This window comes from Perca fluviatilis, chromosome 5, assembly GCF_010015445.1.
Source record: "Perca fluviatilis chromosome 5, GENO_Pfluv_1.0, whole genome shotgun sequence".
NCBI lineage: Eukaryota > Metazoa > Chordata > Actinopteri > Perciformes > Percidae > Perca > Perca fluviatilis.
This window is the reverse complement of record NC_053116.1, coordinates 11,520,324-11,538,355: the sequence shown is the minus strand read 5'-3', so window position 1 is coordinate 11,538,355 and position 18,032 is coordinate 11,520,324. Positions and strand designations below refer to the sequence as shown.

The window sequence follows — 18,032 nt, the reverse complement described above, 5'->3', positions numbered from 1 at the left end:
CTCCCACAGAAATCTCTCCCCGACAAGCGCATCAGTACAGCGAGCCTCAGGGGGGACTGAGACCAGTCTTCAGCATCACAGAGACCTCGCTGAATTACTCTCATTTTCCATATGAGAACTGCATGAAATTGTTGCATATATGAAAAAACAGACCTTAATTACAGCAGCAAATTTCCCATAATTTGTCTTTAGCATTGCCTCATTTCACCTGTTACAAGACTGATGGACCTGATGGTTGCAGAGGGGGATGGGTGAAGAAGTTATAATGAAATGTGTGGTGCCTGAAATTACACAGTGCTTTTTATAGAATTTCATCTGCTTTGGTGGATCAGGATTTATTTAACAGCACTGAATGAAGTTGTTAACGAGGCAATAAAAATAAGGAGAAGTAGATGGGACTGTATGACTATACAATACATTATAAACAAAGCTTCAGTACACCAAGAGAGCAAAACTTTAAGTTATTTCAAGTCCTTGTATATCCTCTGTATGAGATCAGGGGGAACTGATGGAAAGAGCCGGCATCAGTATCAATTACAATTAAACACAATTGCATGCTGTTCCCAAGCTGCACTCCACTCCCTCATAATGAGTGGCTGGCACTGCTGGAGCCACATGGCCGCTGGAGTGTGAGAGTTCAATCACAGAGCAGCTATAAAATTCAGCCTTCCTTATGGCTTGAACCCTTACAGCCTCGCCTATCCTGATCACCTTCTTCCAGACCTTAGGGAGGCGGGTGGCGGAAGGAGGACAACAGATTGCTGCTCCTCCGCGCTCCCTGGGTGACACCAGCTGTCCCTGAATCTGCATTGGCCACACCACACCTAACACTTCCTCTCCACAGACATAGCTACACTTCTTTGCCTTCCTTGAACATCTAATGTAAAGGTGCTGCACATAGTGTATTATTAAAGTAAAAACTGAGAATGCCCTTATATAACTGGAGTCAACATGTCTTCAAAACACATTTCAGATAAATGGTGAATTGTGCAGGAACTGAAGAGTAAAAGGTCAATGCAGTTGAACTGGAAGCAGAGAAGTTTCTCCATTTTCTTAAAAGCCTCTGTGTGCCATTTATATAAGATTCAAAATCCTCCATACACTTTTTAAAAGAATTTGTCTCAGATGTTTTCACCTCTTGTTGTAAAGACGAAGGTTTACTTTATACCCAAGATGAATGGAAGACACACAAGGTCTGCTCTATCTGCCAAGGTCTCATCTTTAATAGATCTCCTTGACTGCAGTATAATAGCCAGTTCAAATTAAAACCACCACAACTTGCACCTGCAGGGATACCTTTAAGTGAACTCTCAGTGCAGGCGAGAGAGCGCGGTGATTGATGTCTAAGGCTGTGTATCTACTGGCCTTTCTAACACTCTGTTTTGTCTCATTCCCCTGCACTCTCGGCACACAATCTCTCAGTGAACCACCGTTATCCTTCCATCAGATAAAGAAACCTACAGCAGTCTGAAGGCTTTTGGGAGCATACACTCAATACTGAATCATTGTGCATCGTCACTCAGCACTTTTGGTTTGACTTAACTGTTTTGAAATTTGAAAAAGAATTAAGAAGAACTGAATCTCTCTCAACAAAACAAATATACTGTATGTTGCATACAATTGTAATCCATGAAAAGCAATGGTTAAGTCTCATAGTTATATCATAAAACATATAAATAATTACACAGTGATTCCAGGATCTCATAGTAGATAGGGACATTTGAAATTAAATTCCTCCACTTGACTGATTCCATCACACAGTGTTTTCATTTCCAAGTCCTCCGTCTAATTACAGTGTGCAACGTGAGAGCTTCCTATTATATGTAATGTGATGCACAGCTCCTATCAGTCCCCTGAGCCCAGACATTAGACCATGCTTCCAATTAAGGTTTCATCGTTGTTGCGACAGTCCGGGAGAATCCCATATTTTTGTCACACTGGCAAATGAGGTGCGCTGAGACGAATCCCCAGAGTGAACATTGGCCAAGCTGCTAGTGGCGACTGGTCGCTGATTACAATGCACGAGGGAATCTAATGCAGCACAAACTGCAGGCACAGGTGAACAGATGAAGAGCTGGGCTGTGTGACGGACGGGCCGGGCTTATGTCACTTAGCAGCACCCTGATGGACAATCACATATGTCTCAGTTTTTCTGCTGAGCCAGATCAAAAATGTATTACATTTCTAAGTGAACTATCTATTTCATTCAGACTGTGAGATCCCACAGGAGTGCTTCTAGATGCATCTACGTGTCAGTCAAACACCAAAGGGTGCGAGACTGCAAACCAAAGGTTGTTATGCGTACGGATAACTCTCCTGAAGGAATCCCCTTGAGAGGATTTTTTTTGGCAAACCATGCAGAACTGCATTAGAGAAGAGAGAGCTCTTCTGTTTGCCAGCGGAGCAAAGGGATTTCACTCAACCAAATGAGAGAATCAATAAGGTGTACAGTTGTACAAGGTCCAGAGGGAAACAATTAATAGCGGGAATACAGCTATAAAGGAGATTTTCAGGAAGATCTGTTTTTTTTGTGCAAAGTAAACTGACACCTTCAGGTAGAACACTGAGGCCTATTCTGTCCTTTCTATCATTTCAACTTAAGAATCACACTTATCAAACAGGAAGCGTTTAATAAATGGCACACATACTGGTTTCTTTTTCTCAGAGCAATGCACACAGAATCAAACAATTCCAACTGTATTGATTGAGTTTGCACACTAAAAAAGCAAGCCACACTTAAACACAATTACTCAATATGCACAGCGTGCAACACAACTAGGTTGTGCAGAATCCAGGCGGTGGGGAGAATTCCTAAATTAGGCTCTGGAGACCTCCTTAACTCCATCCTCTGTGTCTTTGAGGCATGGAGAATCCCTCAATAAATAACATGCAGAGGAATGAGGGAAGTGCAGGCTTCTGTATTTGCATATTTGTATATCTCTAAAGCCCCCTTTAACATCGGGCAAAGATGTTTAGTATTTACATGACATTGGCAGACGCATCAATAAAATAACCACCACCATAAAAAAGGGGGAGATGTATTGGCAGACACATACAGCCCTCAGTATAACATATGCTCCTTATTTTAATGATATGCTGTAATTGCTCACAAGGGACAGCTGTAGATGAGCAAGTAACACACTTATGCATTACCTTGTCAATGTCTCCCACTGCCACATTTAAAATGAAGGTCATCATTAAGGCAGGCTGTAACTTTAGAATGGTTGGAAGAAATGGTAACCAATGTGCTGTAGTAGTGAGATATACAGTACTTCATGTCTTGGGCTATCTTTCCTCACATCCAGAGTAATTTATGTGCGCCACCGTTTCTCCCTTTGTGGTTATTTAAAAAAAGAAAAAACAGTAGATATAGACAACATATGGGACTAACTGGGCAGATTTCTTTGCCCTAAAGGCAATGCAGCACAAGCTTTTGCGAAATGAAAGACCTGCCGCTTTAGCCTCTAGTGCTGCATGGCTGCCCTACTGTATTATTCTTTTCATGCTCCCCATCACGCATAAGAAAATGACTGAACAAAAGGCTTCGCTATGAAGGTGCTTTTCCTCAGCATGTCCAGCTACTCACAGTGACCGAGTTCCTGCCTTTAGGAAAGAAGCAGCACCAGTAAAACACATGTGGGAGAGCTGCGGGTGGGTGACATGATGTAGTGTTACAGTGAAATATGAGAAAGTGAATGTGATTTTTCACTAGGATGAGACTATACAGACATACTCTATCAGCAAATAATATGCCTATAATATGCTCACTATACACTATAAGAATTCACTGTGTCATAATGTCACATCATCAGTGTTGAGGGTGAACGCTAAAACAATATCGCCTAATTAAAAACTAATTAAAATCACTGTTATTTTCTTCCTTATTGCTAGGAATTAACTAAACCAAAACCAAAGCATTACAATTTTTTCCTTGCATGGAATCGTGCTGTGATTCTCTAATTTGACAGAGAGTGGTGTCACAAATCAATTAACGTTGACTCTGCAATGCTCTTTGCTCCTACTGTATCATGGCACGTCTAATATTATGGCATGCAAACATATGACACAAATGGCAACCCACATTATTCCCTAAATCCTTCAAACTTGTAACCAACGGAGACTGACATGACAAGCTGTAACCCAGGTTTGCCTCATTAACTGCTTTACAGTATAAAGCACTGACTGTGGCATGAAATGTTGCGACATTTGCAGATAATGGATTATCTATAAGCCCCCCCCCCACACACACACACACAGCCTTGTATGGCGCTCTCAAGGAGACAATAATACTGCAGCATTATTACACAGACGCTTCACAAAGATTTTATCACAACATGTGAGTAAGAATAAACTAAAGGTTTAGTGTGTCACTTCATGTCACTATGCTCTACTACATCTCGCAAAAGATTATATAACATTCTTACTTTTGCTGCGAGAAAAAATATATTGACACAGTGGATTAATGATAAGGGCCCTTCTGTTAAGGGTTTAAGGTCATATTGGAATTGAATATTTGACTAATATTATACATCACAAAGCGTACCAGTTCTACAAAGTCTGGCAGCCCTATTTGAACTTATCCTTGACTATTCTTTTTTTATGTATATGATATCTATGGACTTAGGCTTTGTTACCTGTGCATGTAACTTCCTTTAATGTGGACTGTTTCCTGTGCCTCAATATATATCTTTCTGGTTGGACATGGGCTTTACTTTGTTTTTCATTTTGGATTGCCTTATTTATTCTTATACTATAATCTGTGTGGTAAATAAGTAAATGAAAAAAAAAATATATATATATATATATATATATATATATTTAAAAAAACAAAAAAAAAACATCACTGTGCTCATATTGCATACCAATTAGACATTGGTTAACTGCTCTAGTTTCTCAAACACTTTCTCCCCCCAGGGCAGCTGTGTAGCCTACTCATCATCTCATGATTGAAACCCTTTCCCAACAAGGATGACCGTTTGATGAGATCTGTGAATAAATTGATTTGGACAGGTTTTCAATTGTTTCACAGCACTGCAGAGACCAACTGATGCAGCATTATAAAGTTTGATTCAAAGGAGGAAGTACTGCATATGACATAGTTATGCATATACAGTATATACGTCATGTAAATCCAAATGAAATCAAAGTGTGATTTTTCATCTAATGCAAGCATTTATCACCATATTACATTAAACCATTAATGAGTAGACTAAGTTGCACAAGTTGCGTGGGAAATATAAACATAGGTGAACTGTCTATCAAATAAACCAGGGTAAGTCACATTGGAGCGGACGTGCATGTTACACATGAATGGGAGAGCTGAGTTAACTAACATTTACATTGAGGATATTTCACTAAATGCATTATGCATCATCATTAGCATGCTAATGGGTATTAATAGTGTGACCAAAAACAGAGGATGTTGGTTCATAGCATTTGTGCATTGACAATACACCTACACAGCAGAGGGATAATCAATCATACAATGAAGGCTATAGGTTTGATCCTCCTTTATCACTGTGAGGGGACATTTGTCTGCTGGGATAAATTCGTATATCTGAATATTAGACTTCAAAAAATGAGCATTGTTATTGATGCAGATATTAAGCTATAAAAGTCTGCATGGGACAGAAGGACAATAAGAGTGGACGTCGAGTTACCACACCATGCCTGCACCGCAGTGTAGGCTACAGAGTCCAGGCTGTCCAGGAGATGAATATTGACGGAAAAGTCTGAATGGATAAAATGGCTAAAGGACTAATCGATACTCGTCTTATTGGGGGCATACATGAGGAATTCCCCACTGCACATCAAAGACATAGGCTAGATCACACACACACACACACACACACACACACACACACACACACACACACACACACACACACACAACAAACACACACACAATCTTTTTTTCTCACACACACACTCTGCTCTGAATCTAAAAAAAAAAAAAAAAAACTAAGTGGGGATAGAACAATAAATTAAAAAACACACACATACCAGCTCCGTGGTCATGTTTTGTTGAGTTGTGGCAATCATTGTAATCCGCAACAAGCTCTGCTGCCTCTGTAGCTTCAAAACCCGCCGAGCTGCTGCACTGTTGTCTTGCGGAGCTTTTTCTGCATGCTCTGCTTCTTGCAAGTTTGTCCTCACTGGGCTCTCTCTCTCTCTCTCTCTCTCTCTCTCTCTCTCTCTCTCTCTCTCTCTCAGCACGGGTGACTCTCGTTCACTCATTCGCCTTTATCCAATCTGCCTTGGTTTAGAAATTAGTCATGACAGGACAGGAGGTTGAGTGATAAAATTGAGGAATTATAAATAAACATAATATTTAGTGAAAGATACCAGCCAATTTTATCCTAGTAGGCATGTATATTTTGGTGCTGGTTGGATACAGGCTACAGTATATTAAATCCATTAGTATAATAATTATAAACCCATCATAGTGTGTTAATAATACAATAATATAGCCTACTTCAGTATCATTATGAATGCCTTTAGTGCCTTAATAAGAACCTCCAGGTCACACGTTATGCACATGTCCAAATATAGGTGTGAAGACCCAATAATCCTCTTTTGAACAATTGATTTCAAAGTTTGAACATAATATACAGTATATTATCCCACGGAAGAACACAGTGGTGTGCAATTATGGAATACATTGTTCAAAAAAGGATACCAGTAGTCATGTCTTGGTCAAATCAAAAACACTTTGTAAAGTCAGGTCTTAGCCAGGGATGGATTGACCAAATATCCTAGGCCTGCGTGGTGTTAAACAAAGTTTTTTTATGCTCCTTCAGAGGCTACAGATGTAGGGCATTACCTCCCAGCCACAGCATACCAATATGTCAACTAAACTCTATGTAGTGGCCTACAGGCTCTCCATAGTCGTTATTTTTCCACTTACATATTTCAAGAAACAACCGTTTCTTCGCCACTTAGGTAGTATGGAATCTATTTTGAAAGTTGTGACCGGAAGTCAGACGTTTTTCTTTTCATTGATTCCTGCTTTTTGATTCTCTACTAGTTTGTTTCTTTGATTGTTAGCTAATTGATAACATTATATTTTAAACTGGCATTTAACATTAATAGTTTTTGGTACTCGTTTCTTTCTGTTTGTGCCTTTTTTGTGATACTGATGCGAGCTATTTGTTGTGTGTTGTTGGTTGCGAGGAGCGACCGTTACGGTGGATTTATTTTGAAAAATGCGCACTCGGAAGTCTGCCTTGACATCAGCGCAGTGGTCTTTTCTCATTGGCCAGCGGCGAAATTTGAAATGAAACGCGCTCATTGTAGCTTCAGCTGCGGAAGGATGTGGATAAAGATACAACAAGGTGGTCGCTAAAAAAATAAATAGAAGAAAAAGGCAAAAAGCAGTGCGTTCACTGCGTTGAACACTACCAAAGGGGGTTTGCTGTCCAACATTTATCCAGTACTGAAACGGTAGGTAACTGTTGCTAGTTAATATTTGCTAACATAGGAGATATAGCTAGCTAGTTAAACAAAAGTTAACGCTAGCAGCTAGCTAGCTAGCTAACCGTTTGATGATAATTCCTATTTTCTCACATTTGCTACATGTCTTAATTTAGTTGCATTGAAAAGCAGCCATACCCAACCTATATTGAACTATAACCTTTGTTATCCTATGAATTAAATGTACTTAATATATCTCTTTTAAGGGTCTTCAGTTACAGCCCATCATGCAGAGTGCTGTGTTAAGCCTCCAGAGCTTATATGAAAAGCTGAGGACGCAAGCTGACCTTCTCAGCGAGAACATTGAACCCAGTGAGTAGTTTATGGTTCTTGTCTTTATCTTTACTATCTAACGTTATCATTTTAAGATATGCCTTAGGTTAACATACAGATCCATACCACATAACTATGTGCATCCTCTTTCCCAGACTTTATCCAGCTAGCACAAAACTTTGATGACTGCCGTCGCAAATGGCTGAGTGCAGAGCAGGATCTGGGCTCTTGCAAAGAGGTGCTCACCAAAGCAGAGACCGAGAGGGCAGCCTTGGAGGTCAAACTGAAACATGCTCGCAACCAAGTAGATGTGGAGATCCGGCGCAGACAGAAGGCTGAGTCTGACTGTGAGAAGTTGGTATGTTCGATCAAATGCAGACCCTTGTTTATTGATTTACACTACCGGTCAAAAGTTTGTGGTCACTTAGAAATTTCCATTACAGACAGAATAGCTGAGATCCGTTGCATTGTTTTTTTTAATCAGGGCAGCAGTTTTCAGATTACATTGTGTGCTTACATAATTGCAAAAGGGTTCTCGACTGTTGTAGAAAGAAGTGGCTCATCTCATACAATCTCTACGTTGCCCATTATCAGCAACCATTCATCCAAAGTTCCAAAGGCACATTCTGTTTACTAATCTGATATCATTTTAAAGGGCTAAGTGAGAAAACATTGGGGAAACCTTTTGAAATTATGTATGCACATAATATAATCTGAAAACTGCTGCCATGATTAAAAAAGCAAAACAATGCAACTGATCTCAGCTGGTATTCTGTGAAATGGACATTTCGAAGTGACCCCAAACTTTTGACCGGTAGTGTATATTGATTTTAGTCCACTCTGGGGTGGGTGTGGCTGTTGCTCATAAGTAGAGTGGCTGCCCCTCTACCACAAAATTGTCGGTTTAATCCCAGGCTCCTCTGGCCACATGTCAAGTGTCCGTCCATGAGCAAGACACTGAATCCTAAATTGCTCCCCGGATGCTGTATGTATAGCTGTCCACTGCTCCTAATCCTTAGGATGGGTTAAATGCAGTAATTGAATCTCACTACATTGTGCGGTGTGTATGTGACGAATAAGAATACAAATAAAAAGTTTGTTAATTTACTTGTTTCAATAGTGTCATTTGTGCTCTGCTTGCATTTCTATAATACAGGACCGTCAAATTCAGTTGATCCGGGACCTCCTCACCAGTGAGGGATCCTCCAACAGCATCCAGCTGAGTGCAGAGCAGCGCTCAGCTCTAGCCTTTCTGAACGCAAACTGCCAGGCAGCAGCCAGTCAGAATACCAGCCGGAGGTAATAAACTGTTACCTGTTTCTTGAGCCCTATGGTAAAACATGGAGTACAGTGTTCCTGGTGATTTACCCTGTGGGGGGTTTCATTTGCATGTGGGAACATCTGCCACTTGAGACTCGGTCGGATTTTATGCAGAATTGTATTCACAAGTTAACTTACAACTGGGGAACTAATTCCCCCCATCTATTCCCATCTGCCATCTCCATCTATTTACCACATGAATGCACCATTCCGCAACACTTTCAAACCACTCTGAACTTTGAAATACATTCCCATTTAGATTTTTTTTAAAGATGAAATGGCAAATGTAAACAAACTCTGCATGTGGGAAATTCTGCTGGCTTGCTTGACACATATATTTTCTGTTCCTCCTGATAGACTAATGACGATAGATGAGTCAGCCTCCATCTTGTCAGATATCAGCTACGACAAAACGGATGACTCTCTTGTAAGCACTCCGCATTTCAGTATCCTCTTATAAACATCATATGCTATACAGTAAAAAGTGATCTCCTTTAATTTTGCAATCTGATTCTGATGTGCTCGATCTGTGACAGGATTGGGACTCCTCCAATGTGAGGACAGTGCGACTCAAGAAAAGAGAAAAGAGGGTATGTTAAGTACATGTGCCCCTTTGAACACTTGTTTGGAAGAATGGCTTAATGTCTACTGGAGGTACGGATGTCATGTCTGCTGTCTTGATTTCAGCGCTCCTCAAGAAATCATGTCGATGGTCCTCCTCTTGCCTCCAAACGGTCTCGGTCAACAGGCAGAACTTCAGAGAGGGTGCGTTTTTGCTTTTTCATTACTGAAATATGTGCTGTATTACACATAACTACACTCACTCCAAATATAAAGAATTGAAAAGCAGATGTTTTGTTGCAAGCCTGTAACCAGCTCTTAGAACATATGGTTGGGCTCTGACAGAATTTGGTTATATGTGGTTGTTGTGACCATTATTTTTATTAATTTGTGACAGGGAAATGAGACCCTCGTGACAAAGACCACAGTGACGGTCCCTGCAAATGGAGGACCTGTTGAGGCTGTTTCAACCATCGAGTCTGTTCCTTACTGGACTCGCAGCAGGAGAAAGACTGGTAAGGTTTTTCTTATTTAGCAGTATGTAACCTTGGGCTGTACTGGGCCCTGTTCGACATATCCAGGCTAGTATTATGTCAGCTGGTTTAATTAAGCTTGTGAATTCTCTCTTCTCTTGTGAACTTATTATTTAAACTCAAGTTAAAATTCATTTAGGGCCGAGTGATTAGTTTATTTCAAAATTGCAATTTTAAAATGTTGTCATCACACTGCCTGAAATAATAATAATTATTATTATTATTATTATTATTATTATTATTATTATTATTAAAAACATGATACAATTTTAAGCCATTTTAAAATAACTGACAAATCTAGGCTAATATCATCATCCACCAAACCAATCTACTGAAACTCTGTTTTTAAGATACAAACAGGGCCCTGTTGTGATGCCGCCAAAACATAATTTAATTAATAGACCGTGCTCATCCACCTATTATTTGTAATGTTCTTATTCGGTTTATGGATGTCTTGAGTCTAAATATGCAGTGATCAGAATCAGTGAATCGACATTATCTTCTTATAACCTCAGTGGTCATGGCGTGTAACACATTGGTATTTATTTATTTATTTATTTATTTATTTATTAATTTATCTCCTGTTCAGCTGCCATGGAGTGGGACTCTGAATCTGTCAAGTCTGACGATGTCTTCAAGCAGCCTGGCAACCCCGAGGGAGAGCGAAAAGCAGCGCCCAGCACTCCGCAGAGCCACGGGGCTGTCCGTCTTCACGAGTTTGTCTCCAAAACTGTACGACGCCATTTAATCTGACTAGAAAAGCATATGCTAGCACTTTTTAGATTAAGGGGAGTTACTAGTTTTGCCATCAAGCTAATGAACTAGATCAAACTCAAAGTTTATTAATTTGTTATCATCTACTCCTAATAGAATTTGGCGTCTGTAAAGAAACTTATTCATGCAGTGCGTTTACTTGAGTTTATTTGAAGAAACAAAGTGTAATTTCTTAGCTCCATGTAGCTGCTGACCCACAGTCTTTACCGGCCTCCAAAATCATGTCTAATGTCTTTTTATAGGTCATTAAGCCTGAATCGTGCGTACCCTGTGGAAAGAGGATCAAGTTTGGCAAGATTTCACTGAAGTGCCGTGACTGCAGGGTGGTCTCGCACCCCGAGTGTCGCGAGCGTTGCCCTCTGCCATGCATCCCCAACATGGGTGCCACACCGGTCAAAATCGGAGAGGTGTGTGAGAACATTTTCATAACCTTTTTTGGCTTTATGATGTGCAGGTAAAAGCAGAAGTTTATTCCCACTCTGAAACGTTGTCATAGTGCTGACAGTTTACCCCATTTCTCGAATGTCTCCAGGGTGTGCTCGCAGACTACGTCCATAACACATCCCCCATGATTCCTCCTCTCGTAGTCCACTGTATTAGTGAGATCGAGCAGAGGGGCCTGCATGAGGTGAGTGGTGTTCATCTGTCCTTAAAACATGTGGAAATGTGTGAGCTAGTAAGGCCTCACATCCCATTAATTATCTCCGATGTCTTTCCCCTAAGCTGTGACAGAAAGCTGTAACTAAGATTTGACTATCTGTTCCTGAGAGATTAAATTAGTAATTTGGCTGTGGCTGTTTGTCTCTTGATTGCTTTATGACTTTGCTGCTGTGTCTTCTTTCTGTTTAATGTTTTGCTCACTTTCCCAAGATTGATACCAATCTCATCTCTGTGTGCTAAGTTCAAAGCTAGAGCCAGGAGATTTTTGTCTTGGTTTAATTAACTTAGCTTAGCATTAAGACTGGAAGCAGGGGGAACCTGCTAGCTGGCTCTGTCCAAATTTATGCCTACCAGCACCATCTAATTTGTTTGATTTGTACACAAAAACAACAAGTTGGTGTTTAATGGGTGAGTTGCATGCTGGAACAATTTTTCTTTTACACAGTAACTGAACAAAATGAAACAATAAATAATGAATAATTGTATTTCTTCGTCTCAGGCGGGACTGTACCGTCTGTCCGGTGCTGATCGCACAGTGAAGGACCTGAAGGAAAAGTTTCTCCGCAGCAAAACGGTTCCCGTGCTCAGCAAGGTGGATGATATCCATGCCATAACTGGCCTCCTCAAGGACTTTCTGAGGAACCTCAAGGAGCCTCTTCTCACCTTCCGCCTCAACCGTACATTCATGGAGGCAGCCGGTATGTGTGTGAGACTGGCGTTAGAAAAGATTGCTTATGTTGGTAGCTGTTTGGGCTGTGGTAGGGCTCCATAGGAAAAAAAAAAAAAAAATAATTGCACACATTAAATAAAAACAATTAAGACTTTGAAATAACTTCAACTTTGTGTAACTTCTTAATGGATGGCAGGAGTGTACCCAACAGACGTATTAAATGCAGGTTTAATAAGCACTTCTACTTTGCTTTTGCAATTTGTTTTGAGCAGTTACGGAAACCTCAGGCGGGAAGTTGCCTGGAACAAACAAGAGATTGATCTTTCAGCTTGTTAGCTTTTTATTTTATTTTTTTTGTTACATTTGCCTTCAAGTTGTTAATAAATCCACACAACCTCCCATTTCTTGGTATCTGCTGACAAAATAGTTTTCTTTGTTTCCCCCTCAGAGGTTTCAGATGACGACAACAGCGTAGCTCTGATGTACCAAACCATCAGTGACCTGCCGCAGGCCAACAGAGACACACTGGCTTTCTTAGTCCTCCACCTTCAGAGGTTAGCAGCTTCTCTCCACTAAATAAAATACTAATGTTACAGCTATGCATATCCCAGCGCAGCTGATTAAGATGCATTAACTCTGCTTTGATGCCTTACAAATTCCTGCTACAAACTGAGTTTTGGGATTGGCTGATGTCTCTCTGTAACTGACCGTTTTTATTTTGCTGTCTCCTCTAACTTTAAGTGGGTTGAATTGCTTGAGGGAAAGATGTGCTAAGAATTTAATAAACTCCTTGATCTCATCTTATTTTTTTAATTTTTTTTTTAGAAAGGGCAATTCTGTTCATTTAACCTAAAATACACTTTAAATGGTGTATATTCTATTTCGTAAACACCAAAGAGACATAATTAAATCTTAATAAAATCTTTCAGAGTTGCTGACAGTTTGGACACAAAGATGGACATCAGTAACTTGGCTCGAGTGTTTGGGCCAACTATTTTGGGTCATGCCGTTCCCAACCCTGACCCAATGACAATCCTACAGGATACCAAACGACAACCTAAGGTAGGCCTGAACGGCTCATCACACCTATTGTATATCATGTTTTTTCAGTGTTTTAGTTATAGAATTCCCTAGAAAACTTTAAAGTAAACAGCCATTAAGCAGCTACTTTGTTAGAAATACAACAGAGGAGCAACTGGAAGGGCTGGCCAATATGGAGAAAATCAAACCCTACAATATTTTTGACCAAATACCTCTATCAATACTGCAACAATATTGTAGTGTTGACTATTAGCGCTTTCACAAAATATTTACACAATGAGATTTTTGATAAATAATCATCAGTAATGTGGATATAATGACTAAGTGGGTAAAGGCAAATAATAGAACAGTTACAACAGTCTGGTAAGTTCAGAAAATGACATAACTTTAATGTAATGCATGAAAAGACAACCCAAAATCTAAGATAATATCTAGTCTCATATCACGATATCGATATATTGCCCAGCTGAGGCAACTGGTGCATCTGTTTACAGTGAAGCCTGTCGAACTTGTGTTGTTTTGATAAAGAGGACGGCGTACACCTGGCCTTTTTCCATCAGGTCAGGCGCAACAGCTGGTGAGCATGGTAAAAGGAGTTAGCCTGCAGCTCTTCATCTAACGGCTCACTGTGGCTGTGGTTGTCTCTTTCCATTGCACTGTGCAAAATTTGTATAATTGATCCGCTGTCTAAAAAATGCAGAAAAGGACCATGTCTTGTTTGCTTGTAGACACTTGTAGTAGTTTATTGCAATGTGTAATGTATCGTCTTCCAAAAAATTGTTCACTTTAAATCTATTGCACATTTGTATACGTTTTTAAACCTGTTAAAGTAACATAACTAAGAGATATAAAATGCAACCAAACTTAAAAGCAATTCAAAACCTAACACACACAAAAAAGAGTGAGGTATGGTGTAGGAGAAGGGGGTATTGGGAATGAGGGAGGAGAACCTGTTCATTGCAAATCTAATGGCGCTTACCCACTGCTAGTACCGGCTCGGCTGCGGTGCACCGTCCTCCGTTTTCCATTGCAGATTAAGTACCGCCTCATGCGTGAGGCAGGCGTGGGTGGTTGTAATAGTGACGCCGCAGGAAACTGCGACACACACACAGATTTAATAAAATATATATATATATATTTTTTTATACAGTTTCCATGTTATTTTCACCTGCTTCATGAATCATGGCCGTCGCACGTAATATAGAGATGCAGTCCATTTAGTCTTTCCTAGTCAAATAGATGCTTGTTTTTGCTGTCAGCTTTAACCTTGGTCACAAATACATTGCGTCTCCTGTGACTGCTTCACAATACAATCCACCCCGTGTTTTGCCAGTTGAATGCTTTTAATGTGAACTAACTAACTCATGTAAGCAGTGAGGCGGATATTAATGAGATAACATTATAACCAGTGACGCTGAATATATCACATCAAGTGCCAACCACAAATACCATCGTTGACTTCATGAAAAGCTTCTACTTTCTCTCAATCAAAATGTTTACAGAGGCAAAACTCAAGTCTCAAAGTCTAGATGAGATTATCATTTTTAATTTTAAGTATCAAAGGATCGTTTTTACACATTTGAAACTATTTAAAGTGATTGAGCATCATTATCACACTAATTAGCAGAAACATGATTTTAACCCAGCTTAATGGGAGTCTGACCATACACAACATACAGATGCCACCAAAAAGCTTTTTACTATATACCCCACTTTTCTTTTTTCTGTATTTCCCCCCTGTCTTGCCCAGGGCTATCTACAGAACCAGTTCAGCACTGTTGGAAGAGGATGAGGCAACACACTGAAACAACCCTGATCTTTTGCATTCTTGCTAATCTTTCTGTTCAGGTTGTGGAGCGTCTGTTGGCGCTGCCGCCAGATTACTGGGGCCAGTTTGTGATGTTAGAAAGCGAGCCGCCCAACTTGGACCACCTGATAATCGAGAACGCAAACTGCTATGCCACCCCCGAGAGAAGTAAGGGCTCACTACACGTCGCTTTTCTGCAGCGCTTCGTATGGGTCTGGGCACAGTTTGTGGTTGTGTGCTGGTTGGTATTTCATTGTAATGTTTGTGCTGTTGCAGTGAGCATGCTGGGGCCTCTGACTACTCCGGAGCACCAGCTCAATAAAACCCCCTCCTCCAGCTCCTTGTCTCAGCGCATGAAGTCCACTCTGACACCCAGGTAAACGCACAAGCACATTTCCCCTCCTGCCCGGTTTCAACAGTGTGTATAATCAATGATGTCATGATTAATTGCCTCCAGAATGAATGGTGTGTGTGTGTGCTGCTGATTCAAATGTTTTAGGAAAGCTATAAAGAACTTCAGATTTAGAGAAAAGGGCTGACTCATTTGAACATCTTTCATAGAAGTTAATCTACTGTACAATATCTCACTATCCTTCACTGACTCCGTTTAATTGGCTTTGACTCCTAATGCCATTATGTGCGCTCCTTTTGTTGCAGATTTGGGAGCAAGAGTAAATCAGCAGTCGGATTCTCTCGCCAAGGAAAATTCTTTGCATCTCCACTCCTTAAATAATCCAAAGTAGCTACACTAAACCCTTGATGGATACTGCAATAACAACCATTACTACTTATTTTACTGCATAACGCATAACATGGTACTGCTTTGATAATTGCTATAAATATCTCCATCTTAGCCTTTTTTATAATCTTTTTAATATTTCACAATCGTAAGAGTTGTATTTTGATGATTTTATGTGTTTGTATAAGGATACTTTTAGATTTTCCTATCTATGCACACTTGTGTGTCTTTAGAGCTGATGCTTTTGCCAAATGTTTAACAAGACATTCTCATTTCACCTCTTAACACATGTAACGTACTGTATATTACTCCTTTTGAGAAATGTGCGCATAGGTGAAAATATGTACAGATTGATTGTGACCTAATTTTCTCTCGCCAGTTTTTCAACTCATGTGTCACTCAGAAGTTGAAGAACTGATTCTAAGGCATTTCATTCTAGTTTGTAATTGAATGTGTGACTGCTAGTAACAGTGTCTTTTACTTTTTTTTTAAAAATTTTTTTGTGATGTTTGTATTTCAATTCTATTAAGTTTTGATTGTTTTCATCCTCCAGCGAATTGTGCTGTAACTGTTTACAAACTCACATGCCCTTTCCTTTTCATACTGGAACTACAAACAGTAGTTGTAAGACCTCGAGGCAGATCTTCTATCATATGTAAGCTTGACTGGGTTATTGGTAATTGGCATTGATCTCTTTAAAAAAAAAAACGAGGGGGGGGGGCGGTTGTTGAGGGCAAAAATGTATCTTCGCTGCCATTGTGTTTGCACTGCCAGTGATCGTCGTCAGGAACATTTTTCGCTGGTTTATGGCCCATGCTTTAATCTCTACCAGTTAATTTTGCTCCTCCTTTGCAATATTTATTGCTCTGTGTAATGTTTGTACAGTACAGCATGCTTAGGAGCAATCCCATACAGAAGGCAATTACTTTTGTAAGATTAGCCAGTTAAGTTGCCGTGGCATTATTTGATTACCTATTAGCATAAGTTTTGTACACAAGTAATTTCTCTAAAATTCATGTAACTTATAAAATACATTTCTAACCTTTACAAAAATCTCATGTGATTTCTGTTAAATGCTCTGTGAGGTTTCCTATCTTTATGAATCCAATAATTGGAGGATGGGAGGATGATTCTGTGTTCCAGGTTAGCACATACGGTACATAAATGTCTTGTGGTAGGCTCTACTTAGGCCTCTGTATTGCATTCATTTGTAATGTATCACCTAAAGATCAACTCATTTAAATTCTAGAATACACTTGGGTTGAGTTCCAATACCCATGCTACCATACTATATAAAATGCCAGAAAAAGATTATGTCCCCATACGTAGTATGTCCAATGCAGTATGCCTAAAATACCAGGATGTTGTACTGCATCTGGTCACATAATGCAGATAACGCCACATCGACTGAGCCGCAGTGAGAGCACAGACAGATGATAGCTCATTAACTACAGACTGCAATGGTAATCTGGGCAAGAGGGTCAAAGTTCAAGGCACAATGTTAGAAGTTGTATGTGCCATACATATATATAATATGCATACTGCATGCAACATGTACTGAAAGGAAACTATTGATTTGGAACGTAGCAATATTTTAAATTCACCTTTCATCCAAAAGGCTTCAGTTGAGTTGGAGAGTCCTAGGTATTAACCTCTGTAAGTTAGTTCACACTTTGAGAGGGGTTAAGGTAACGTGAGATTTGTCACTAGTTCAGGTTTGAATGGGTCTTAAAGTGCTTGGGAAGGTTTGTTAGGACAGCACTGTAAAGGTAGGGTTCTGCATACGTTTTGCCTGAGCACATTTGAAAGCAAGAAGGAAGGGTTAATAGTTGTTCTGAATGGTCTGCACTCAGAGGGAGAAACCATATTGTTTAAATACAGTGATAACCACGCATCTCCTCGAAGGAGTTCATAGAGTTGCACTTGTACACATGAAAAGTGACGTGGTCATGTATTCAAATTTAAAGTGCTTGAAAGAAAAGTACAAACCCTAGCTTCTGTCTCCTTTCCACATGGCTGGACAATCACTGGGGGAAGTGGGAGTGAACGTCTGTTTCAGAAAGTCTCAAAATTAAGTGTCGGGACACCAGTTCAGATGACGCACACAGGCAGCTTTAGTGGTGTCCCCTCAGTTGTGTGCCGGTTGTTCCAATTTGACAAAGATGGCCTCCTTCACTCTTT

The 18,032-nt window shown here is 40.0% G+C and overlaps 2 protein-coding genes across 2 annotated transcripts in view; one reads left to right on the top strand and one right to left on the bottom strand.

Moving 5' to 3' along the window:
- The window catches only part of LOC120558490 (inactive dipeptidyl peptidase 10), a 31,117-nt gene extending 24,960 nt beyond the window's left edge, over positions 1-6,157 (bottom strand). Inside the window, exon 1 of the mRNA XM_039799510.1 lies at positions 6,004-6,157. Coding sequence (XP_039655444.1) covers positions 6,004-6,042 — 39 coding nt within the window. The 5' untranslated portion in view covers positions 6,043-6,157. The remainder of the gene's footprint in view (positions 1-6,003) is intronic.
- Positions 6,158-7,277: 1,120 nt separating this feature from the next.
- racgap1 (Rac GTPase activating protein 1) lies at positions 7,278-17,035 on the top strand. Its single transcript, XM_039801982.1, has 17 exons — positions 7,278-7,443; positions 7,680-7,785; positions 7,902-8,104; positions 8,903-9,045; positions 9,424-9,493; positions 9,603-9,656; positions 9,754-9,831; positions 10,025-10,142; positions 10,750-10,892; positions 11,177-11,341; positions 11,467-11,562; positions 12,094-12,292; positions 12,713-12,818; positions 13,194-13,326; positions 15,154-15,280; positions 15,389-15,488; positions 15,770-17,035. Exons 2-17 carry the CDS (start codon positions 7,701-7,703, stop codon positions 15,843-15,845), a joined length of 1,896 nt encoding a protein of 631 aa, XP_039657916.1. The 5' UTR covers positions 7,278-7,443; positions 7,680-7,700; the 3' UTR covers positions 15,846-17,035.
- Positions 17,036-18,032: the final 997 nt, after the last annotated feature.